Genomic DNA, 25,279 nt, shown 5'->3' on the forward strand with positions numbered 1-25,279 from the left:
CATTCTTCGAAGTGTTGAAGTCAACCGAAGTCTTTCAATGGGGACCAATCCAGCAGAAGGCCTTCGAAGAGCTGAAGCAGTATTTAATAGATCTAACAACATTGACTCCACCAATGCCAGGGGCTCCTTTGCTATTATATGTGGCAGCTTCGCACTCAGCGGTAAGTGCAGCGCTTGTCTAGGAGAAGCTTGATGGCCAGGTTAAAAAGCAGGTTCCAGTGTATTTTGTATCTGAAGTTCTTAGTATATCAAAGAAAAATTACACAGAATTGGAGAAGGTGTTGTATGCTGTTTTGATGGCATCCAGGAAGCTTCGGCACTACTTTCAAGCATATAATATTGTTGTTCCTTCTTCACAGCCGTTGAAGGACATTATGAGAAATAGAGAAGCTACTGGAAGGATTGGAAAATGGGCTGCAGAACTCAACGAATTCTGTATTGAATATGTTCATAGATCTTCGATTCAGTCTCAGGCATTAGCAGATTTCATTGCTGACTGGACGCCAGGGGCTCAGGAGGAAGAAACAAATAAAGATGCCGAAGCATGGACAGTGTTTTGCGATGGATCTTGGGGAACCTTCGGAGCAGGAGCGGCTGCTGTGTTGGTTTCACCTTCCAAGGTTAAAACTTGTTATGCGGCAAAGCTTGACTTTAGCTGCACAAATAACATTGCCGAGTACGAAGCCTTGCTTTTAGGTCTTCGGAAGTTAAAAGCAATGGGAATAAGAAGGGCCATACTTAAAACTGATTCCCAGATCGTTTCGGGTCATGTTGACAAGAGTTGCAAGGCTAAGGATCCGAAGCTTGAAAAATATCTGGATATGGTTCGAAGAGTTGAAGCTTCCTTCGAAGGGTTTTCTGTCAAAAATATCCCTAGAGGACAAAATGAACATGCTGATTTGCTAGCTAAGTCAGCAGCACAGGGGCTGCCCTTACCTTCGAATGTATTCTTTGAAACAATAAAAGCTCCTTCGGTAGAACTTCTTGAAAGAGCAGTCCTCAACATATCTCCTGTCTATAGAGAGGATTGGAGAGCTGAGATCATCTCTTACCTTCAGGGAAAATTCCTTTCAGATGACGAAGCTTATAACAGGAGGATAGAGGCAAGGGCTCGTCCATATGTCATGATAGAAGGAGAATTGTACAAGCATGGAGTTTGTGCTCCGTTACTCAAATGTTTATCCAGAACCGAAGGTATTGAGTTGATGAAAGAAATACATGCAGGCCTCTGCGGATCTCACATTGGATCCAGGCCATTGCTTGGAAAAATTTTCCGCCAAGGATTTTATTGGCCAAAGGCAGCTTCAGATGCAGCGGAGTTAGTTCAAAAATGTGAAGGTTGTCAGAAATGTGCACGAGATCAAAAACAACCTTCGTCCTTAACACAACTCATACAACCCATTTGGCCATTGCAAAGGTGGGGCCTTGACTTGTTAGGTCCGTTACCACCGGCCCAAGGGAACCTAAGATATGTTGTAGTGGCGGTGGAATATTTTTCTAAATGGATTGAGGCAAAGCCTTTAGCTACAATAACTTCGGCCACCGTCCAAAAGTTTTTCTGGCAGAATATTGTTTGTCGTTTCGGGGTACCAAAGGCTATCACTGTGGATAATGGAACACAGTTTGACTCCGAAGCTTTTAGGGATTTCTATGGTCAAATTGGTACGAAGATCCATTTTGCATCAGTCAGACATCCGGAGTCAAATGGACTTGTTGAAAGAGCCAATGGTATTATAATGACAGGAATAATGAAGTCAATTTTCAATCAACCAAGGGGAAAGTGGCCAGATCAGTTAACCAAAGTGGTGTGGAGCCATAATACAACAACATCAAGGTCTACCGGCTTTACCCCATTCAAGTTATTATTTGGTGACGAAGCAATAACTCCAGAAGAAGCTAAAACCGGATCAATAAGGGTAATAGCTTCGGCAGCATCAGGTTCCGAAGCTGATTATTCTGTGGAAAAAGATGCTTTAGAAGGGATCAGGTTGCAAGCTGTGGAAAACATCAACAAATATCAAGCCGAAACAATTAAATGGCGAGATAGAAAGGTTCGACTAAAGAATATTGAGCCAGGACACTTGGTGCTTCGGAGAGTGGCCAACCCAGAAACAGTGGGCAAGTTACAATTGAAATGGGATGGACCTTTCTTAGTAGCATCTTCGTCAAGACCCGGTTCATACAGATTGAAGGATATGGACGGCAACGACATTCCTAGATCTTGGAATGCGGATGAGCTTCGGCGATATTATGTATAATTCGATGTAATTTTTCATATTTTTATTTTTTATTTTTTCTTTCATGGCACCCTTTTCCTTTCCGAAGGGGGAGAAAGGTTTTTAATGGGGCCATCACGTGTAATTTTCTTTTTTAGTTCTATAAGGGCAAAATCCCCCAAAGAATGTAAATGTAAAAGCTGAGAACGCACCATCGAGTGCCAAAAAGTAAAGGCGAAGAAGCTCCAAAGTCGTTCCTAAGGGAATGCAGAGCTTACAGCGAAAAGTCAACGCTGATTCCGCCAAAAGTAAAGGCGAAGAAGCTCCAAAGTCGTTCCTAAGGGAATGCAGAGCTTACAGCGAAAAGTCAACGCTGATTCCGCCAAAAGTAAAGGCGAAGAAGCTCCAAAGTCGTTCCTAAGGGAATGCAGAGCTGAGGTGTGATGGTTCTTAAAATGGTTATGAATATGACTTCGGATACATGTTTGGCCATGCATTTGCACACCACATTACATCATAACATTTGCATTCATAAACATTCATCTAGGCATAAGTAGGATAGTCATCTTCATGGCATAAATGGTTGCTTCAGCAAAAAGAGGAAAAAGAAGGGGAAGAAAGAGCTTCGTGCACAAAAAAGAGAGCTTCGGAAAAAAGGGGAAAATGTTGTTCTCTATGCTTCGCTGCGTACGAAAAGAAGGGAAGGTGTTTTTTCGCCGACGGCTCAAAAAGGAAAAATTTCGTCCACATCAAAGCATTTCCTATACAGCAATGGGAGGGTAAGGATATATAATAAGGTATGAACAGAATTCATTAAAGACCTTCGGCATTGTTTACATTTACAAAAGTTACGTTTACAAAAGCTCTCAAAATTTTCTCAAGCATTGTTTACAGTCTACTATCTAATCCCCAAGGAGCTTCGGCTTCGGCGGCTTCGGCATCATTTTTGACCTTCGACTTCAGCTTCATCATCCTACATGAATAAGATCGTTGTAAGTCAAAATCGAGCTTACAAGAAAAGGTAAGCACAAGGTATGGTTTCTTACTGGTTCAAGGTGGCTACGAGCTTCGTCTCCTGCCTTTTCTCACCCACCTTTTGTCCATATCATTTTTATAAATCTATTCGAGATACTTCGGGCAAGATCAGGAATGTCGTCCAGGATTGATGGTGACAAAGTGAAATTTGGCCTATTCACAATCCTTCCATGCTCGCAGCCAGCCTTCAGGAAAGCCGCAGCAGTGCCTCGAGAAGCCACCCAGGCACAGAAGTCACCATGCCCAGCTATGACTTCGTCGAGCTCGTCAATCTCCCCCTCAATATGTTCGAAGGTTTTTGGTAGATCTTCAGCCGAGGGGGCAAATTTTCCACTGCTGGCTCCAACTGAGTAAAAAATCTTTTTCAACCGATGAATGCATCTGTTGCTGAATTCCAAGCAGTTTTCTTGAAGACTTGCCAGTAGTTTTTTCAAATCTGAATTCTTTTGAGCTTCGGCTTTAAGTTTTGCATTAAGATCTTGTTTTTCTTGTTCGAACTGCTCAGACTGGCGGAGAAGCTTCGTGATCAGTTCTGTTATTTTTGCTTCAGCTTCCGCCAATAGTCCTTCGGTTGCCTGGAGCTCAAAGTTCTTTTTCTCGAAGGCATCTGATTGTTCCTTTATTTTGCTTTCCAAATTTTCAATTATAACTTCGTGCTTTTTATCTTCAAAATCTTGTTGCATCTGCAAGGCTTTGCTCAGAAGCATACTCTGCACGAAAACAACCTTCGTCAAACATGTCTTCGTTCTTAGAAACAATAAAGGTTAAGGGAAAAAAGCAGTTCACCTTGAAGTTGGAATAAAATAAGCTGCCAACGACATGTTGTCGTCGGTAGCGGCTGATGTCCGTTTCTAGCTTCGGAAATCTGATATTCTTGGACAGAGTACTGATAATTTTGGCCCCAGTTTGATCTCGGATACAGCCCAATTTTTCATCATCAACGCCTCCGAAGAGGAGCGCTCCAGGCTTGTATCCGCAGGATTTGGCGTATTCTTTAAGCTCTTTTATTTCCGCTTTTGATAATTGTTCTCCGATTAAATTCCGGAACATGGAGGTTTCGTTCTCCGAAGCTTCATCAGCAATTTCTTTCCCTTTCGCCGATGCTACGGTCGCGGCCTCTTCGGCGGTGGTGGTAACTTCTTCTGTAGTCATGTCTAGCAGTATTTGGTCAATATGTTCAAATGTGCTCTCTAGGTTCAGATCTTCAACTGAGGCAGCTTCGGCGGCTGTGACCTCCGAAGGTGCAATTTCAATATTTGTCTCTTCCGCAGCCGCTGGTATTTTTTGAGCTGAAGCTCTTGGCGGTGTCTTGTCGATAACTTCTGTCACACCGATCATCCTCTGTCTTTTTACTTTAGTTGTTTTCTTCATTCTTTCGGGCTCCTTTTCCTTCGGAAAAAATTTTGTCAGTCGAGGCCCTAGTGGACTTAGCTTCGCAGGCATGGATTCAGTCATTACCTGCAGAATGGCCTCTACATCAGTGGTAGAGGGTGATGCGGGGGATTTTTCTTCATCGGGTATTTTTTGTTTCGGAGAAGATGTTTTCTTCTTCTTTGGAATCTTCTTCTTCGGTGTCTCTTCTTCATCTTTGTTTGAAGCTTCGGTCATTCTTTTCCTTTTCTGGCCTCCGGCATTTTTGTTTAAATTCTCATAGTCTGGGTATTCAAACTCCAGAGCGTCCAACACTCGATTTAGCCTTCGCTTCGGACGGGTGCCGAAGGCTGCGGTCATCAATTGATCTTCTTTTTTGGAATAATTGCCAAGTATTTCATTACACATTGCTTCAATCGTATCTAGCCACTCTTGGCAAGGTGCTTTAAAGTACTTTTTAAACTTGAAATAGTAAGGTAAACGTACGAATTCACCTTTTTTCTTTTCCCCCTGTAGCTTCGGCATTTCCCATTCTTTCAAACTGGGAAAAACTTTGAATGCTAAAAACTCTTGAACCAGGTCCCTTGTGCTGATATGCTCTGCAATAATTCTGAATTCACTCATTGCTTGTTGTGTTGGACCTTCGGGTGTCATGTTGCAGCGAGGTCGGGTTTCTCCGAAGATTAATTCCAACGGGCTTTGTACAAGCTTTTCCTTGTCGTCATCAACCTTGACATAGAACCACTCTGATTTCCAGCCTGCTGCCCACTTGCTTCGGTAGCTAATTACAGGGAACTTGGTAGTTTTCCGGTAGGCAAAGTTATAGCAACCAAAATTATCGTGCAATCCATCTTTTCTAGCTTTTGTTTGATAATGCAGCTCGTGAACCCGGCAGAAGCTGTCCGCAAATGGTTCCACTGCTTGGCTTCGGAGTGCCCAGATATAAACAATAAGCCTAACGATAGCGTTAGGGGTCAGCTGATGAAAATAGATACCGAACCTCTTCAGCACCTCTCCAATGATCCCATGTAGGGGGAATCTTAATCCAGCCTTTAAAAAGCTCTTGAAAATAACAATTTCATCTTTCTCCGGTTTTGGGGTAGTCTCTTCTCCCCCGAAGCGCAAAAGCTTCTTCTGATTTTCAGTGAAAAAGCCCGATTTTACCATCTTGGACAGATCAGCCTTCGAAACAGTAGATTTTCCGAAGTCCAAGTGGCTCGGCTTGCTTGGCATGGCAATGCGATAATCATCTTCGGAATCAGTTTCCTCAATATCTTTTTCCTCTGCTTCAGCGATTGCTTGTTCTGCTTGTTCTGCACCATCATGAGGGATCTTTTCCGAAGTCACTAGACCCGATCGTTGCATGGCTTCGGAGATGGGGAGAGTCTCCGAAGCTTCAGTTTCCTCCCCCTCGCGCTCCACCCTGGCGGTAGAGCGGACTCTGGCCATTCAATTATGAACTTGTGAAACTTTAATATTTTCTTCCTCCGAAGCAGATTTCAAACTGGAGCTTCGTTCGATTCTAACAGACAAGCTTCGGTGATGGTTAAAAATTTTGGCAGGAAAACAGTGCAAATAGCAATGAATGCTGTGGTAACTTCACACCTACTCGTCTGTTTATATAGTGCTGCAGGTAAGAAGGCGAAGCGCCAGAGTTTTTACACCAGGCGCACACCCGCTTGCGCTCGCTGCGCGGTGGACCGCAAGGACAAACAGTAAACTCTGCAAGGTGGGACCGCTACGTGCTGGGAAATTAAATCGTTTCTCGGCAACGAGCTCAGGGAAGGTGTTTTTTGGACCTTCGGCTCCCCGAAGCTTAAGAGACTTTTTTCACGGATCAAGCTCGTTACGAAAAACGATCTAGCACCGCGAAAGGGGCTACTGTTGGGTCTATGCTTCGTCGCCGAAGGTCTTCAAGGGAGAAGCAGCTTTCGGCTGAGGCTGTTTGCATGAGACGGCCGAAGGTTCCTTTCCATGAAGCTTCGACAGTGTAAACCGACTTAAAGATAGAATGACTTTTTAGTCCATGAAGGTCTGAGTCAATGTTGTAAGCTTTTATAAGGGGCATACTTGTAATTCCTCACAGGCTGCGTCCCGTGCCTATAAATAGGTGAACAGTACCCCCGTACTGTTCACGCTGACTTGGCATTTGCTTTTGCGTCACACTTGTATTTTCATCTCCTTCCAAGCCGAAGGTACATTTGTAATTCGATATTGTCTCTATTTTTCTATGATGATATAAAAAAGCTAAATTGATGATGTTATATGATTATTCATGCTATCTTTTATGTTTCGTATGATTCGTCTTTCATTAATGTATACTGTGATGATGAAGGTTCGTCCTTCATGACCTTCGTCTGAAGATCGTTATATCCTAAGGGAAATAATGCTTCAAAGGACGAAGGACTTTATCATTTAACACTCTCTGTGTTGCCTTGTTCTTAACTCATAGCATTTGAGAACAAGTCCCCAACATGTTCTCTGCGGCCCGAGTCGGCTCGGGGCAGGGTGATGATGGCGCTTCCTGCTGACGTGGCTGGCCTGCGCCCTAGGTTGGGCGACGTGGAGGCTCCTCCGAAGCCGAGGTCGAGTCTGTCTTCCATGGCCGAGGCCGAGTTCGAGCCCCTGGGTCGGGCGAGGCGGAGGTCGTTCGGCAGAGGCCAGAGCGGAGTCCGAGCCCTGGGGCCGGGCGAAGCGGAGTTCGTCGTCTTCTGGGGCTTAGCCCGAGTGCGAGCCCTGGGTCGGGCGGAGCGGAGTTCGCCATCTTCCGGGGCTTAGCCCGAGTCCGAGCCCTTGGTCGGGCGGAGCGGAGTTTGCTGTCTTCCGGGGCTTAGCCCGAGTCCGAGCCCTGGGTCGGGCGGAGCGGAGTTCGCCGTCTTCCGGGGCTTAGCCCGAGTCCGAGCCCTGGGTCGGGCGGAGCGGAGTTCACCGTCTTCCGGGGCTTAGCCCGAGTCCGAGCCCTGGGTCGGGCGGAGCGGAGTTCGCCGTCTTCCGGGGCTTAGCCCGAGTCCGAGCCCTGGGTCGGGCGGAGCGGAGTTTCCTGTGGTGCCTTTGGCAGGGCCTGACTGTCCGTCAGTCTCACTCTGTCAAGTGGCACTGCAGTCGGAGTGGCGCAGGCGGCGCTGTCCTTCTGTCAGGCCGGTCAGTGGAGCGGCGAAGTGACGGCGGTCACTTCGGCTCTGCCGGGGGGCGCGCGTCAGGATAAAGGTGTCAGGCCACCTTTTGCGTTAAATGCTCCCGCGGTTCGGTCGGTCGGTGCGGCGACTTAGTCAGGGTTGCTTCTTAGCGAAGGCAGGGCCTTGGGTGAGCCGGAGATGTGTCCGCCGTTGGAGGGGGGCCTCGGGCGAGACGGAAATCCTCCGGGGTCGGTTGCCCTTGTCCGAGGCTAGGCTCGGGCGAGGCACGATCGAGTCGCTCGTATGGACTGATCCCTGACTTAATCGCACCCATCAGGCCTCTGCAACTTTATGCTGATGGGGGTTACCAGCTGAGAATTAGGCGTCTTGAGGGTACCCCTAATTATGGTCCCCGACAAAACTGTATGGGAGTAAGACATGTGAAGGCATTTGGTGATTCTTAGCTGGTTGTCCAACATGTATTGGAAGAGTATCAATGCTTAGATGATATTCTAAATAGTTACCTTGAAAAGTGTTGGGTCATAATTCATTTTTGACAGATTCAACATTCGACACATATCTGTCACACCCGGTTTTGGAAGGCAAACCGAATGCGAACTATGTACGTGCCAGGATCAGAACTCACGTACACAGCGGTTACATAAATGAACATCAACGCACATTGCTCGAATAATAACATAAAAGAGTGTTAACTTATTACATCACATAGTCATAGACATCCACATAGTCATCAACTTAACATTTAAATCAAAGTGCTAGCGAAACGCAGTAAAGATAAGGCCTTCACAGGCAGCTGACTGGGGGTTGCCGCCAACCCACACCTAGAATTCGTCGTAATCTTGGAACTCCTGGAAGTCTCCTTCCACGGCTTCGTCTTCTCCTGAGCAGTGGTTACAATGTGGACAACCTGGTGTTTTGTGGTAAAGCAAGGATGAGTACACATCAACGTACTCAGCAAATGCCCCGTTTGGCTGAAGTGGACTAGCTTTATGTGGGGTTAGGCTCAAGCAGTTGCTTTTAGTTGGTTAGGTATTTATTATTAGTGAAGCCAGGTTTTAGCAATAACCAACCCATGAACCATTTCCTCATCGAGGAACATCATTATCATCATCGAACCAATATCGTAAATAGAACCATTGTATCTCGAACCATTTGTATCTCTAATCAAAGAGGATCCCAAGGCTGCTCTTAACCGTGAGCACGACTGATATACCAGTTTCACTACCCTCTGCAGAGGTCGCACACTTTACCCATGAGCCGTGATTCCCTCTCTAGCCCGGACTTGCAAGACCCTTATTCACTCCCAAGGTGAATGGCCAGGGATTCACTACGAAGCCTTTACAAAGATTCCCTAGAGGTCATAGCTGCCCGTTAGGTTTCTCCAGTTTGATAAACACAGTACCTCTCCCCGCAGGAGGGTGACTAAAAAGCAAAACGAAAGAACCTCGGCACCCAGCCTCGGCAGAGCAAGCACTGTGCTTGGACCCCATTGACGGCACGACGGCGAAGCAACTACACTTCTAGTTCCTCTAATTAATTAGCTAAGGGCACCCCATTCCACCCTCATGGTTGCACTGTTATCCTGGGTGGTCTCTCAATGAACAGGTCCTTACGGAGAGGTACTCAGGAAACAGCCTGAGCCCCCTAGAGTATCACAAGATCATCAACATCATCAGGATAACAGTATCATAAATAGTCACATCATGTTCATTGATTAAGTTAAGGCAATAGCAGAATGCTAACCATAACAGCCCATAAGGTCATCAAGGATAAAGTAAAGTGTAAAGCTAGTCAATCCTTAGGTTTCAAGTAAGTAATGCGGGATAGTAAGTTATAAGTGAATAGGACATAATGGGTCAGAGGACACTTGCCTTCACCAAGCTGCTGCTGCTCAGGGTCTTCTCCTGCAATTCCCTCAGACTCCACGAACGGCCCGATATCTACGCGAGTGCAAACATACATCCAACATTCTTGAAATGGTAGAAAACAGTACACCATACAACAGTATAGATCAAATAAATATGCACGCGACAAAGAATTCGCATCTACGACTACGCGAGAACGGAACCGAGACGACTGATACTACGGTCGAGAGATATCACATGTATATTAAGCGAATACTTATGTCACACCCGGTTTTGGAAGGCAAACCGAATGCGAACTATGTACGTGCCAGGATCAGAACTCACGTACACAGCGGTTACATAAATGAACATCAACGCACATTGCTCGAATAATAACATAAAAGAGTGTTAACTTATTACATCACAGAGTCATAGACATCCACATAGTCATCAACTTAACAGTTAAATCAAAGTGCTAGCGAAACGCAGTAAAGATAAGGCCTTCACAGGCAGCTGACTGGGGGTTGCCGCCAACCCACACCTAGAATTCGTCGTAATCTTGGAACTCCTGGAAGTCTCCTTCCACGGCTTCGTCTTCTCCTGAGCAGTGGTTACAATGTGGACAACCTGGTGTTTTGTGGTAAAGCAAGGATGAGTACACATCAACGTACTCAGCAAATGCCCCGTTTGGCTGAAGTGGACTAGCTTTATGTGGGGTTAGGCTCAAGCAGTTGCTTTTAGTTGGTCAGGTATTTATTATTAGTGAAGCCAGGTTTTAGCAATAACCAACCCATGAACCATTTCCTCATCGAGGAACATCATTATCATCATCGAACCAATATCGTAAATAGAACCATTGTATCTCGAACCATTTGTATCTCTAATCAAAGAGGATCCCAAGGCTGCTCTTAACCGTGAGCACGGCTGATATACCAGTTTCACTACCCTCTGCAGAGGTCGCACACTTTACCCATGAGCCGTGATTCCCTCTCTAGTCCGGGCTTGCAAGACCCTTATTCACTCCCAAGGTGAATGGCCAGGGATTCACTACGAAGCCTTTACAAAGATTCCCTAGAGGTCATAGCTGCCCGTTAGGTTTCTCCAGTTTGATAAACACAGTACCTCTCCCCGCAGGAGGGTGACTAAAAAGCAAAACGAAAGAACCTCAGCACCCAGCCTCGGCAGAGCAAGCACTGTGCCTGGACCCCATTGACGGCACGACGGCGAAGCAACTACACTTTTAGTTCCTCTAATTAATTAGCTAAGGGCACCCCATTCCACCCTCATGGTTGCACTGTTATCCCGGGTGGTCTCTCAACGAACAGGTCCTTACGGAGAGGTACTCAGGAAACAGCCTGAGCCCCCTAGAGTATCACAAGATCATCAACATCATCAGGATAACAGTATCATAAATAGTCACATCATGTTCATTGATTAAGTTAAGGCAATAGCAGAATGCTAACCATAACAGCCCATAAGGTCATCAAGGATAAAGTAAAGTGTAAAGCTAGTCAATCCTTAGGTTTCAAGTAAGTAATGCGGGATAGTAAGTTATAAGTGAATAGGACATAATGGGTCAGAGGACACTTGCCTTCACCAAGCTGCTGCTGCTCAGGGTCTTCTCCTGCAATTCCCTCAGACTCCACGAACGGCCCGATATCTACGCGAGTGCAAACATACGTCCAACATTCTTGAAATGGTAGAAAACAGTACACCATACAACAATATAGATCAAATAAATATGCATGCGACAAAGAATTCGCATCTACGACTACGCGAGAACGGAACCGAGACGACTAATACTACGGTCGAGAGATATCACATGTATACTAAGCGAATATGAATTATAATATTTAATTCGGCTTAATCATATTAACAGACAATAATCACATGCCGAGTAAAATTACTACTTAGTCCCGATTAGTGTGTTGTTCGAATAACTGTTGCTTAAATATATATTTAATTAGCGTGAGCTATTCTAGGTGAGATGAGTCATTAGCGTGCGTAAAACGCATGACGACACGTGTGAACAGCACGCACAACGCGCGCGGACAGCACGCGACGATTTAAGGCGCGATGCACGGGCGATGGCGAACGACGCGAACGCACACAGGGTTTAGACGAGGGGTAGACGAGAGCCGTCTAGGGGTAGACGAAGGGTATGCAAACGTAGACGGAGTCCCGTCGACGCACTGCGCGCAAGCAAATGCGAGCGCGCGCACTCGTTGTGTGACGCACGACACATTAAATAATTAACAAACCGCGGCTAAATAATGACGTGACGACGAACAACCTATATTACGTTTAAACGCGAAAATTATATTTCTAAGTTCAATTTAGTTGACGTAAACTACTTGTGTGGAATATTTTAGACAACAAAAGAATTATCAATTAATCGGTGACTAATACGAGAACTAATTGACTAACGCGTACGGACGATTATAACGAAGTAAATAATTATTGCGCGCAAACTGCGCGCGCGACACGCGCGAAACAGCGCGAGGACACTACGAACAACGACGACGGCGCACGCGATACCCGTGATCACGTGCGAAACTGCGCACGCGAGACTGACGAGTACGCGATGCGCTAGGTGACCGTAGCGAGGCACGGCGACGGTAGACGAACGGCCGGGGCGAGCTGGGCAGCGGCGAGCACGCAGCAACACAGCTGCGACGCGCAGGGGCGAGGTTCGACGGCGAACGGCTACTACGGCGCTAAATATAAACGCGGCTGGGCGTGCTGCGATTCGCGACGGCAGGGAATCCAGTCGCGCGCAAAGGAACCAGGCTGCAAGACTTGTAGTGCGATGAGGTGTGGCCAAGGGAGCAGCAGCGAGCGCACCAACGCACAGAACGGAGACGACATGCGGCCGGGATTGCGAGAGGCCGAGGGCAAGGTCGCGAGCGCGCAGGATAGGTTGGCGGGTGGTGCCGGCGATCACCGACGACGCACGCGGCCAAGTGCTCGATGCACGGGAGGGAGGAAGGAGGAGAAGGGCTCACCAGCGGGATGGAGCTCCGGGGACGGACGACGATTCTGGACGGGTGACGCGCAGCGGCGCTGCTGCACGGGCGGGATGCGCGGACAGCGGGCACCGGCGAACGGCACAGCAGGGCGGGGCGAGGTCCCGACGGCGGATCGGCGAGTCCTGGCGAGGTCTAGGCGAAGAAACTGGGCGACGGGTGCGGGATCGATTGGTTTTGGAAACGGCGTGCGCGATTGCTCCACGGGAAGTTCGCACAAGCGGTTTGGGGAAGACACACAGTATTTGCTTGGCTCCCTGGCGTGCGGGCCCAGCTGAACAGGCGGCCACGGGCGCGGAACCGCCCCTGCGCGGCCGTGCGGTCGTGGGCGCGCATGCAGCAGCGCTGGCTGGGCTTGGGCTGCTTTGCGCGCGCGGGGGTGGGAGCTGGGGCTGGGCCGCCGCGGAGCTGGTTGGGCTGCACGCGGGCCCGCGCGGGGGGGGGGGGGGGTTGGCGCGGTGGGCTGGCGGGGGGAAAAATCGGGAGCTGGGCCGCCGCGGTGAGCCGAGGGGGGGGGGGGAAGGGGAGAGAGGGAAGGGGCGGCTGGGCCGGCCGAGCTGGGCCAGGGAGGGAGTTGGGCTAAATTTTGTTTTTCCTTTTCTTTCTCTTTTCCTTTCTCTTTTCTATTTATTTTCAGTTTGACATTATGCACAAACAAATGATTAAATGAAAGATCAACCAAACCATTCATCGAGCAAAAAGAAACAAATGTTTTCTAACATGATGCAACAACCATTGTTTCCCTTAGGGTTTAACCTATTAAATTATACTTGCATTTACACTTGAAAATAACCACTCTTCTTCTATAGAAAAAGAGAAAACAAGAGATTGGAGAGGATGGGATGAGAGGAATAACACCTGAATTTGTGGATATGAGCAAAGAAATTTTATACCCCAAATTCAGGGTGTTACAATATCCAGGGTTCAGAATTGCAGAGCTAACAATTTAGCGCAGGATGCATCAGGTTATTGGATAAAGCGAGGGAAATTTCACAACACCGAAAATCTGATAACCAGTGCCGCACCAGATTCCCATGTCTCGGATCGTCACGGTAAACGATGTCCTTCTTAAATGCTTAGGCACATGTGATGCTATATTAGCCATGGCTGAAGTACACAACGGGATTTGTGGTACCCATCAATCGGCTCTAAAGATGAAGTGGTTATTGAGAAGATCTGGTTTCTATTGACCTGACATGATAGCTGATTGTTTCAAGTACTACAAAGGATGCCAAGTATGTCAGAGATTCGGCGACTTACAGTTGGTCCCTGCAACCGAATTACATCCTATCATTAAACATTGGCCTTTCATAGGATGGAGATTGGACTTTATAGGAGAGATTCATCCTTCATCATCAAAAGGGCATCGGTTCGTGTTAGTTGCCATGGACTATTTTACTAAATGGGCCGAAGTCGTTGATATGAAGAACATGACACACATGGAGGTAATTGAATTCATAACTGAGCATATTATTCATAGATTCGGCATTCCCTATACTTTGACCACAAACCAGGAGACTTTTTTTATGTCAAAGGAGGTACATGAGTTAGCTGAATTATATAGAATTAAATTGCTCAATTCATCTTTATATTATTGTTACACCCGGTTTTAGAAGACAAACTGAATGTGAACCATGTACGTGCCAGGATCAGCAATTCACGTACACAGCAGTTACATAACTGGACATCATCACACAGTGCTCAAATAATAACATAAAAGGGTAATAATAGTCGATTACATCATGATGTCCAAGACATCCACATAGTCTTTAACAATAATCAAAGTGCGAAAACAAAACGTAGATACACGAGGCCTTCACAGGCAGCCGACTGGGGGTTGCCGCTAACCCACGCCTAAAACTCGTCATAATCTTGGAACTCCTGGAAGTCTTCCTCCACAGCTTCATCTTCTCCCGAGTAGTGGTTGCAACGCGGACAACCTGGGGAAGGGGGGGGGGGGTTGGTGTGTAGAGCAAGGGTGAGTACACATCAACATACTCAGCAAGTGTCATGTTTGGCTGTAGTGGACTAGCTTTATGTGGGGGGTAAGTCAAGCAGTTGCATTTAGTTGGTCAAATTATTATTACTAGTAGAGAGCCAGGTTTTAGAATTAACCAACGTTATTAACCCAAATGTAACCTTTCCAAACGGAAAGAATACCACTTACCATTACCATAGTCAATACCAAAACCATCATTCTCATCACCACCTGTAATCCGAACATCTCTAATCAAGTATCACTAATCAATGGAGCTCCCTTGGCCACTCATAATTGCGAGCACGACTGATATATCATTTTTCATAACACTCTGCAGAGGTTGCGCACTTTACCCACAAGTCGCGATTCCCTCTCTGCCCGGAGATCATGACTCTCCACTGATCACTGCCAAGGTGACCCAGCAGGGTATCACTACGTAGCCTTTACAAAGATTCCCCGGGGCTATAGCCGCTCATTAGGTTTCCTAAGTGCACCGCACTCCTCCCCAAGGGGCGAACCAACCTTGGCAGAGCGAGCCGCATACACCGAACCCCATTAACGGTACGACGGCTAAGCAAACTACACCCCGGTTCATCTAATTATTCAACTAAGGGCGTCCCATTCCACCCTCATGGTTGCACTGTTTCCCCGGGTAGTCATCCAACGAACAGGTCCTTACGGAGAGGCACTCGAGAAATCGCTCGAGTCCCCTTAAATGCCACAAGTGTATCATCATAAATAAGAAGGAAAATAGTGTATCATAGATAAATCTCATCATGTTCATTGATTAATGTTAAGCACTAGCATAAAGCTAAACCATAATAATCCAACCCAAAGAGGTAAGCAAGGACATGGTTAACAAAAGCTAGTCAATCCTTAGGTATAAACTGTGTAAATGCGGAAAGTGAATTATAGAATTGTATAGGACATAGATAGGTCAAGGGACACTTGCCTCCACCAACCAGCTGCTGCTCAGGGGCTTCTCCTGTGAGTTCTTCGGACTTCTCAACCAGACTGTTATCTATGCGAGCGCAAACATACATCCATCCATTTGAATTAGGAAATAAACAGTACACCATACAAGAGAGCAGATAAGTCAAATATGCATAAATGAACATACGATTTTGCATTCGCAATAGCTAGAAAGAGAAGAAGGAAGGTCTCGCAGTGGTTAAAGCTATAATTGAAGCGTATTACGGGTAGGTGTATAATTAATCATTACTTCATCTAGTTCTACCTAGCCATACTAACAGGTATTAATCACATGCATTAATAGAATTACAACTATTTCCAATTGGTCGACATTAAACCAAGTCAATGATTAACTACATGAGATAACTAACATGATCAATTTCTGAGTAGAGTTCCATTTCATTAATATAAATAACATGATCAACGCGCAAAAAATACACAGGGGGGTAGACGGGCACGTCTCGAACGAGACAGGACGCTACGCGTCGAGGGCACGACGAGCCGCGCCAAGGCACCGCATGCACCACGCGAGCACGCGCGTGCACAAGGCCGCGCTGATGCGCCGTGAATGAGTCACGCACACGCCGGGACCAAGCCGCGGGTAGGGGCCACGCCACGCAGGGGCACCGCGGCCGCGTGAGCCGAAGCCGCGCCGGGACGGGGTAGGGGGCCACGCCGGGGGCGGGACCGCGCGCCAGGAGGGGGCCGAGCCACAGGCACGCCGTGGCCGCGGGCGCAGGGAGCCGGACCACCTTGGCCGCGCTCTAGGGCCGCGCCGGGCGAGGCTGTGCAGGGACGGGACGGGGCGGACACATCGCGCCGCGGCGAGGGGCGGGCACGTGCGCCATTGCCGGGGCGGGCGCGAGACGGAGCGGGGCGGGCACGCCGCGCCTCGCCGCGAGCAGGGGCGGGGGAGCCGGGCGGGCGCTATCGGTGTTTTGGGTCCGACCGCGCACCCGGGGTTGCCCCTCGAGGTGCTTTTTAGAGTAGGACGATGTTACCGATTGTAGCTCGATGGTTCGCGCTAGATGCACGAGAGATAATGGACAATTTTGTACAGGTTCGGGTCGCTTTGAGATACGTAACACCCTACGTCCTGACGGGAATACTTTGTGTGGTGGGTTACAAGGAGGTTCTCTAGCACCGAGGATGTTAGAGAACTGGGTGGATGGCTAAGTAGTGAGATCTTTTTGAGGGGATGCCCCCTAAGGCTTATATACTCGACCATGGGGCAATACATGTGGATACGATAACAACGTGAGCCTAAGTAATAGTGAACCGACTGAGCCTGTCTTCCTATAATTCCGCCGACCTATCTCCGCTCTGTTTTTATGTACGAGGCCCCTGCGCGGGAAGGTCGGATCCTTGTTGCAGTTGTCGTTCAAACTCATCGGGTCGTCCGGGCCTGCGTCAATCCACTCTTGTGCCAATCCACTTTATCGGACGTGCCTCTCCAGGCCCACGAAGGGATGACCTTGCGAATTATTGGGCCCGCGGGCCTTTCGCGGGGTCCTTTTAACCTTCCAGTGGACCCGGGGGATATCTGTCCCCCACAAGCCCCCAATCTTTGGGTTGATTTTGAAATAAACGGCCCAAAGATTCTAGGTCCAGCTTGCAGTTTTTGATTTTGATAAGGAATGCCTTGAGAATAAGTCTGTCGAGCCGTTGCTTCTGAACTCCGAATGACTTGGTAAAAACGATCTTCTGTGGTTTTCTTCCGCCATTATTCGTCGGCCTTCGCTTTATTCCTCAAAAATCGGTGCTCTGTCTCAGGTTTATGCTTTGGAGATCAGCATTCTGCTCTTCGGAATTCAAGATTCATTGGGTGCACCCAATGGGTGTATCCCCCGAGCTTCGAATGGATTTTTGAAAATAATCCACTCGAAAGTTTTCATTTCAAGTCTTCTCAGAAATTATTTATATCTTCAACTCATGCTTTTATAAGTCAGCATTGTTTTATTTTCATCTTATGCTTTAGAAATCAGCATTCTGTCCTTTAGGGTTGATGATTCATTGGGTGCGCCGAAGGTGCACCCAATGGGTGTAGCCCCGAGCTTTTAGTGGATTACTGAAAATAATCCACTCGAAGGTCTTCATCTCACGCTGTTTTTTAGAAATCTTCCTTTCCTTTTCGTCGAATGCCTTAGAGATCAGCATTATATCATCAACTTTATGCTTTAGAGGTCAGCATATAGTTTTGCCTTTGAGGTCGAGCATGTGATTTGTCCGTATCTTGTTAGGTCTTGAAATTTATTTGATCTGCAGCAGATTGGACGTTCGGTAGATGGCCTTTGGCTAGTCTTCATATTACTTCGTGCTTCAATGCTTCTGTTGATTAGACTTGTACCTCATCGGCTATTTTTGGCTTTCCTCTGATCTCCGTCGATATCTTCCTTCTGTATTGGTGCATTCATTGCGTATACTGTGTGGATGTGATTGCTTGGGAAAATAAAATTCCTGGACCTCCCCCCAATGGATGTGGGCAAGAGACGGCTTGGTGCACTGAGCGTTTAGCAATCTGCCCCTGAGTAGTAACTTGACGTGACCGCGGGTGTAATCATATCGTCCGAGCAGTTGACTCGAGTCCCAATGGGTGTCGTGTTACGTGAAACGGCGCCAGCCGCCTGACTTGTTTGTAGATGATTTGAATTGCTTATTGATTATTTGCGACTGTTCAGTGGTCGTGGTAGGAGATGAGCGGTTGCCTTCTTCTTCTATAAATAGAGCGCTTGCTTCACACATCTCTCTGTCGCTTGCTGCTTACTCTCTTCTCTTCTACTCCACCATGGGCAAGAGCAAGAAAGGCAGAAGCTCCTCGCACCATTCCGGCGACAAGCGAAAGCGCGAGCCGACTCCTCCTTCGGAGGACTTCGACGATTCTGAGTACTCGGAGGAGGAGTTCTCCTCCGAGTCCGAGGGATCGCTGGTCCATGCCTCTCCCCCGGCATCGTCTGATGATTCAGACGATTCCCAGGGTGCACCCCGGACGGTCCGCGAGGATGCTAAAAATGTATTTTATGGAACCCGTCACCTTCAAGTTTCTCTGGTTTTTTAACGAGCAGACGGTCCACGCATGAGGCCGGACGGTCCGAGCTTGGTCGCGGATGATGCTATCTTCTCCTTCATTCAGTCCGTAGTGTAAATGCGAGTATTGCATAGTTTCTATCCGAGGCACACCTTAGTGTTGCGGACGGTCCGCTGGAAGAGTCCGGACGGTCCGCGTAGAGGTGAATTTCCAAAAAGTTTCTCCTGTCTGAAATAATCTACGGTATTATGGACAATCGACTTAGGATTGAGATAGATAGACTTATGCACCTGAGAATTAATCAACTAGGCAAACTAGTTAGTCCATAAAATTTGTGATGTCCTTCAATAAAAAATATATATCTATAACACTATATAATCTAACAGGTTAAACTTTGCAAAACTCACCAAACCAAATCACCCACACTCATAAAATCAACTAAATTCATCAAACAAATTACACACAGACTTAACACATCATCAAAATCAACGGTTCAGATCCGCTGGATAACTTTGTCTCCCTTACTCATTCAAATCCAACAGACAATATTATTTGGATCATTCTTCATCTCTCCCCCTCATCGTGACCCATCCCCGCTACCCTCTCCCCCTCAATGTGTCACTGCCATCGCCATCAACTCCTCCCATCGCGTTGTTGTTGTTGTCGTCGATCTTTTCTCTCTCGTCCATTGGATCATAGTGTTAATAAGGGGCTATATGCTACTAACTCCGTTCTCAAATATTTGTCACATTATAATTTATTTTTGAACTAAACACGATAAATAAAAAAGAAGATAGAGAACATTAAATAAGAAATGTATGAAAGACAAGACCACGTGGACGAGCATCGCACTCTCCTCCCCTTCCAGGAAACGAAAGCAGCGGTGGGCCAAGTCCACGCCCCCCTCTCCAAGAAACCCCAAACCGTTGGCCGGCCAACCCTGGCCCCACCAAAGGGGGGAAATGCCCTCGCGCACCCAGGGACCCCACTACGGCCGTCCGATCCCGCCCACAGGACGCAATGCACGGCCCGATGCCGCGCCTGCCCATGTCGGCCCGTCGCTACATGTACGCGGGTGCCGCACCCGGGGTTGCCTCGCTCGCTCTCCCCTATCCTCTCTCCTCGCCCACCGGAAACGCAACGCAACGCAACGCAACCAGAGGGGGAGGGGGGGGGGGGGGGAAAGCCGGAGCCGACTGCCCGCACCACCCACAGGAACGCCGCGGGGCAGGGGGGCAGGAGGAAGACGCCGGCGGCGGCGGCTTAAAAGGGCAGGGCGCCATTACCTGCTTCCCTGTCTTCCCCTTCCCCTCATGTACTATAGTACTGCGCTGCGCCCTTTCATTTACCCGGAGTAGTAAACGAGAAGAGGAATAATTGTGTCGCAAACTAATCCGTTTCGCCGCTGCCTGCTGCTTGAGCCAATCTTCCGCGGGTCGGGGCCGATGACCTGCCAACTGGTACTGCTTGCCCCCTCCCCCTTTCCTATTGCTACGATTTAGCTTCATATATGTGATTTTGCTGCAACTATTATGTACGTAAGCTATCTCGGACCGATTGAATTAAGCTATCTCGGACCGATTGAATTAAGCTATCTCGGACCGATTGCCCCCTCCCCCTTTCCTATTGCTACGATTTAGCTTCATATATGTGATTTTGCTGCAACTATTATGTACGTAAGCTATCTCGGACCGATTGAATTAAGCTATCTCGGACCGATTGAATTAAGGAATTCTGTCCGTGCCATATAGACGATCTTTTAGTGCTCATTACATGTATTAGACTCTGTTTGAATGTACTAGAGCTAATAGTTAGCTACTAAAATTAGCTTAAAGATATCCAAATAATCTAGCTAATAGTTCAGCTATTAGCTACTTTTAGCAAATTAGCTAATAGTTAGTTATCTATTTGTTAGCCACCTATTTCCACTAATAATTTTTTAGTCAACTAACTATTAGCTTTAGTGCATTCAAACACGGCCTTATTGTCGCCTTGGTGGAGTTTCTATTGGGTTGTCATATACTAGTCGCTTCTTGTTTCCGCATACATACCCTATTTTCACCTGTCATGAGTCGTCATGCTTTGCGTTTGGTGCCTCATGGTAGGCTCAACAACATTCTAGGCCGATTTATTTTGATGTACAAACAAAGCAAAAGGAAAGCGATTTTTGCCCCCAGTGATGAGTTATGAACGATTCTAGTGTACTTGTTATCGTCCTAGGCGTGACTCTAGCAGTGCCGATTTATCATACATCATCTCGCCAATATTATGCAATAGCGTTCCACGATACTATATTTGTCAAGTGCACAACTGATTTGAAACTGGTCTTTAACAAAAAGAAGATCGGACAGGTGATCTGTAACTGAGTGCAGTATTTCTTTTCTATTTACTATAAGTACCAGCGACACTCTGGTCATCAGCGTTCAACTGTTAATTAGAAAACTATTTTAGTACATGTTCTAGAGAAGTGTTTGTAAAGTTTATTGTTAAATGCTACAATTCTGGCCTAACGAGCATAACAAGCTTTGCACGTCAGGGACCCCAGGGTCGTCGTCATCTATCTATATTTGAGGTTTTTGCGTCAACATGACAAGGTGCTTTTACTCTCACCAAACCGTTACTGGGGTTGTCCCTGTGTCTGTCATTTCTTTGTCCTAGGCAATGGCCACAGAGAAGAGCCAAAGACATGATGGGTATTTTTTACAACACGGACGTGCTGGTAATGTCTGTGGCGGAGGCAGGGTTGGCTTCTGTCTGTTATGGTGTTCTGCTGCCTCCCCGTGTGGCTGTGGCAGCCATCAGCTCTACCAGGAGCAGCTGTATCCAGAGATGGTGTGAAGCACACACAATTCTACTCTGCGCAGGGTAAAGAATCACTCTGGCAGAGTTGTTTTACTAGTCGTATTCGATTTGCAAACAACAAAACTCCCTGGACTCAAATAAGCATCAATAACTTTTTAATATCAAATGATATGGACATTGGGGGGAAAGGTCCTTACCTACCTTAAGAACAAATAGCAATATGTTAACAAGGAAAGTTTCGAAGTCGATAACTCATGCATTTTGTGCCCTATAACTGTAATTGTAAGATAAATGTTTACGCACAACACTTTAATTCAGTTCTACTATTGTGCTCTTCGTGTATTTATTTCATTCATTTTATTTCCTTTTTTCCTTTTTGGTCTCAGGTCTGTTTCACTTGCCATTTTGGATAGGATCGCTCGTTTTGGAATTAACTTTATGCTAACAGAATCTAGGTGTCATTAAGCTAGATTAAGCTTGCTGCTTGACTTAGTAGTGTAAATCTGTAAAGAAAATTACCTGGTTTGGGTTTAGTCTCTATAAAAGAAATGGAACAGAGGAATGTTCTGGCATTGGGTGAACATGTTCTAAAAGCTACTGTTTGGAAGCGGAAGCATAAGACTGCTATGGAGCACCCTGAAGGCAATGATGTGATGGTGTTCTCTCAGCATGATCAAAGAAAGCACCCTGTGATATTTGACGACAGAGCTAAATGTAAGAAGTCTAAATTAATTTCCTGTGGGAGTGGAGTTATATTGGAGTCATATTGGAACTTTAAGACAAGTGGGCTGCCTGTGCGCGTGCTTTTCTACCAACATGGTGACTGGAGTGATTTTCCAGAGGATGTTGTAAATCTAGCACAACAGGACTTCCAGTTGAAGAAGCCAATTACAACTGCTGTGTTCCAGAACAAGCACATCCTGTTGGACTTCATTCACATGATTTGCATAGATTATGAGATGACCATAGACAAACCACTAGCATGGGTTGATGATAATGGCAAACGCTTCTTTCCAGATTTATCTGCTGGGCTCTACACATCTAAACCATCTCAGCATGAGAATGGTGAAGCTGATGAGTGTGATGGAACGCCTACAAGTGTAGCTGAAAGTTCTAGTTCGGTATCTGTTGGTGAAGTAGTTTCTCATGGTAAGAGGATCAATGATATTGCAGAGGACAACATGAGAGCACATAACATATTGTATGAAGCTGTTGGTGAAAATATTTCAGGTCCTTCATTCCATTTGAATGAATATTCTAGTGGAACCATACAAGCTACTGGCAAGCCAAACGATTGTCGACGTATTGATTCAGCTGTGCGGAATTTGTTGCTCAAAGGATTAGGTCAGCCGTTTAGTGAGGAAGATATTATTGGTATCTATAGAACACCACTGCTAGATCAGCGAGGGCAAGTTCGTTGTGGTCTCTTCCAGAAGGAGATCGAAGAGACCAGGAGTCGTCGGGGGAATGCAAATGTACGTTATGCTTGGCTTCCTTGCTCAAGATATACCATGGAGCAGATGGCAATGCGGGGTGCTCTGGAAATCGCGAAGCCTCATAAGGGGTCCATTTGTGGTGTTGGGACTTGTCTTGCTCCTGCAAACTGTACAAATTCATGGTAAACATCTTTTCTGCTTCAGGATTTTTTTCTTCTATATGTGCTCCTTCTCCTATGTTATACTCACCTCATGTGTTGTCTTTAGGTCTTCAGTTCTTCCTTTCCTATTTTTCTTCATTGCAACTACTAGTTTAGAACTTCACCTTTGCTATTGGTGTTCTTTTTTCTTGCTTCGATTTACCAATGTCTCTTGTAGCCTTACTTGAAATTTATTTACAGTGCCAGATATTCTGATTTTCATGAAGATGGCATCATCAGAATGATGTTGTGCCGTGTAATAATGGGTAATGTTGAGGTTGTTTTGCCTGGATCAAAGCAATTTCAGCCATCCAATGGAAGTTTTGATAATGGTGTGGATGATCTTCAAAATCCACAGAATTACATCGTATGGGATGCTAATGTGCATAAACACATATATGCTGAATATGCTGTTATTGTCCAAGCACCTCTCGTGACCAATGGTACTACTCTGGCCCCCTCTCTCTACCATTTTCCTTCTATTATTTGGTCAAGTCAATTTATTGGGTACTATTGCAGAATGTTCGGGCTTGAAGGATAGCGTGCCCAACATATCTGAGATCATAAGTTCTGGTTCTCGAGACAATCTAACCAAGGTATACTTGTTGGGGTTCGGCTTGTGTGGGTGCATATAGCTCAAGTTCAGCATCCTTTATATGGAGCACAGCAGCACATGTATGCCTAATATGTGTTGCATTACTGCACGTCTCATAGCACATAGATACTATGGTCTAAAATGATGTGTGATCAGATCACATCTTGTTTCCATCATTTGCTTTTTTTATTGGCAAGTCGTGAACCAACATAGAAATAGGCTGTCAATGGTTAACCTTTATTTATGGCAGAAGGCAGATATCATTTACCTAGCCTTTGAAATTTAGATGCTTCTTATTGGCAATCCCAATCCCGTGGTTAGGAAATGGAATGTATTGTATTTTGACAAAACCATGTACTTTGTTCCGTGCTTCTTGGCCGGAGCCATATTCTTAGGTTGATGAGAACTATTGGAATGATGGATCCTCTTTTCCTTGTTTGTTTTGATCAGGAGGATAGGTTCGCGCCTTGTGGTGTCGAACAAGAAGCACCTAGGCTGGGGCGTGCTCCAAGGGCCCCCTCCTCACCATGGATGCCCTTTTCGATGCTTTTTGCTGCTATTTCCACGAAAGTGCCTCGTTCGGACATGGAGTTGGTCATCAGATACTATGAAGAATTCAAGGTTGTAGGTGTCCTTTTCCTCTCTTTTGAGGTCTCCGTCTGAATGCGTTCAGCGATATGCATGCTAACCATGTTTGGTGGACTTCTTGACTTTGAAACAGAGGAAGAGGATGAGCCGGAGCGACCTGGTGGTACGGATGAGGCAAATAGTCGGTGATAAGATATTGGTTTCTACAATAATGAGGCTTCACCACCAGAAGAAGGTATCTTTCTTGTCTTCCCTTTGGTCGTGGCTGGCTTATCTTTGAAGCCGTTATGCATACACAGTAAAGGTTTGATTGCATTGCATACATGATTCTCATCATCCATTGCAAGTTAAGTTGTTGCTTGTAGAAGGAAGCTAACAGGGGTGGTGATGATGGATTTTTGCAGCCCCCATCGATGGCAGCAGCAGCAGCTGGGCTAGCAAGAGCACTCGCAAGGGGGGAAGAGGGAGGGGGAGTAGCCGAGTAAGATTAGTTTAAGCCGCCTTGTCTTTTGAGAAATTTATGGAGCACATATGCTTTGTCGACATGGCCAGACCCAAGGTGTCAAAAGGGAGGGAGATGAGCTGAGCAACTGTTGTAGTGTAGTCTCAAACTCAAAGCGTTTAGGTCTTGACATTTGACAAACTAAAACTCAGAAACATTATCATGAGTAGTGTTTTTTTTTCGTTTCTCTTTCCTGGATTTAACTATTGTTATTGCTATTTCGTGGATATCTGGGCACTGAAGGCCGTGCTATTGTTGGTTAATGATGGTATGATTAAGGGTGCGCTTGCCATTTTAACCCTTTGACCACATCCAAACAATCACGGCTCCTTGTGCCAGCTCAAAGGCAACATCTATCATGTGAAAATTTAAGACTACTATTACCTAAACATAACACATCAAGCTGTTCGTTTGGCTTTAATTCAAAAAATTTCTCTATGGACTGCAGCGAATAACTGACTTTAATCCGAAGTTAAAAATACTAGATTGAATCGCAAACACCCTACAATAGCGCTCCCTTCAGTTTCCGCCTCTGCCGTTGCCCCCTTGAGC

General features: G+C 46.4%; 1 protein-coding gene across 4 annotated transcripts; it reads left to right on the forward strand.

Moving 5' to 3' along the window:
• The first annotated feature begins 19,677 nt into the window (after positions 1–19,677).
• LOC103625711 (inactive poly [ADP-ribose] polymerase RCD1) lies at positions 19,678–24,990 on the forward strand. 4 transcript variants are annotated; one of them, XM_008646097.4, is made up of 8 exons: positions 19,702–20,064; positions 21,263–21,469; positions 21,793–23,024; positions 23,244–23,485; positions 23,562–23,638; positions 24,088–24,258; positions 24,359–24,460; positions 24,630–24,990. In XM_008646097.4, the coding sequence occupies exons 3-8, from the start codon at positions 21,955–21,957 to the stop codon at positions 24,708–24,710; spliced, it is 1,743 nt and encodes a 580-aa protein (XP_008644319.1). In that variant the 5' UTR covers positions 19,702–20,064; positions 21,263–21,469; positions 21,793–21,954; the 3' UTR covers positions 24,711–24,990. The 4 variants fall into 4 exon arrangements, with proteins under 4 accessions (XP_008644318.1, XP_008644319.1, XP_008644317.1 ...); XM_008646095.3 differs by having other exon boundaries at positions 19,705–20,064; positions 21,141–21,469; XM_008646096.3 differs by lacking the exon at positions 21,263–21,469 and having other exon boundaries at positions 19,678–20,064.
• The last annotated feature ends 289 nt before the right edge of the window (positions 24,991–25,279 follow it).

The sequence above is a fragment of the Zea mays genome, chromosome 5, assembly GCF_902167145.1.
Source record: "Zea mays cultivar B73 chromosome 5, Zm-B73-REFERENCE-NAM-5.0, whole genome shotgun sequence".
Lineage (NCBI taxonomy): Eukaryota > Viridiplantae > Streptophyta > Magnoliopsida > Poales > Poaceae > Zea > Zea mays.

Coding starts and splice junctions, on each gene's coding strand:
- LOC103625711 (XM_008646096.3), top strand. CDS start 21,955: ATGGAACAGAGGAATGTTCTGGCATTGGGTGAACATGTTCTAAAAGCT. Junction 23,639..24,087: donor CTCGAGACAATCTAACCAAG/GTATACTTGTTG, acceptor TGTTTTGATCAG/GAGGATAGGTTCGCGCCTTG. Junction 24,259..24,358: donor GATACTATGAAGAATTCAAG/GTTGTAGGTGTC, acceptor ACTTTGAAACAG/AGGAAGAGGATGAGCCGGAG.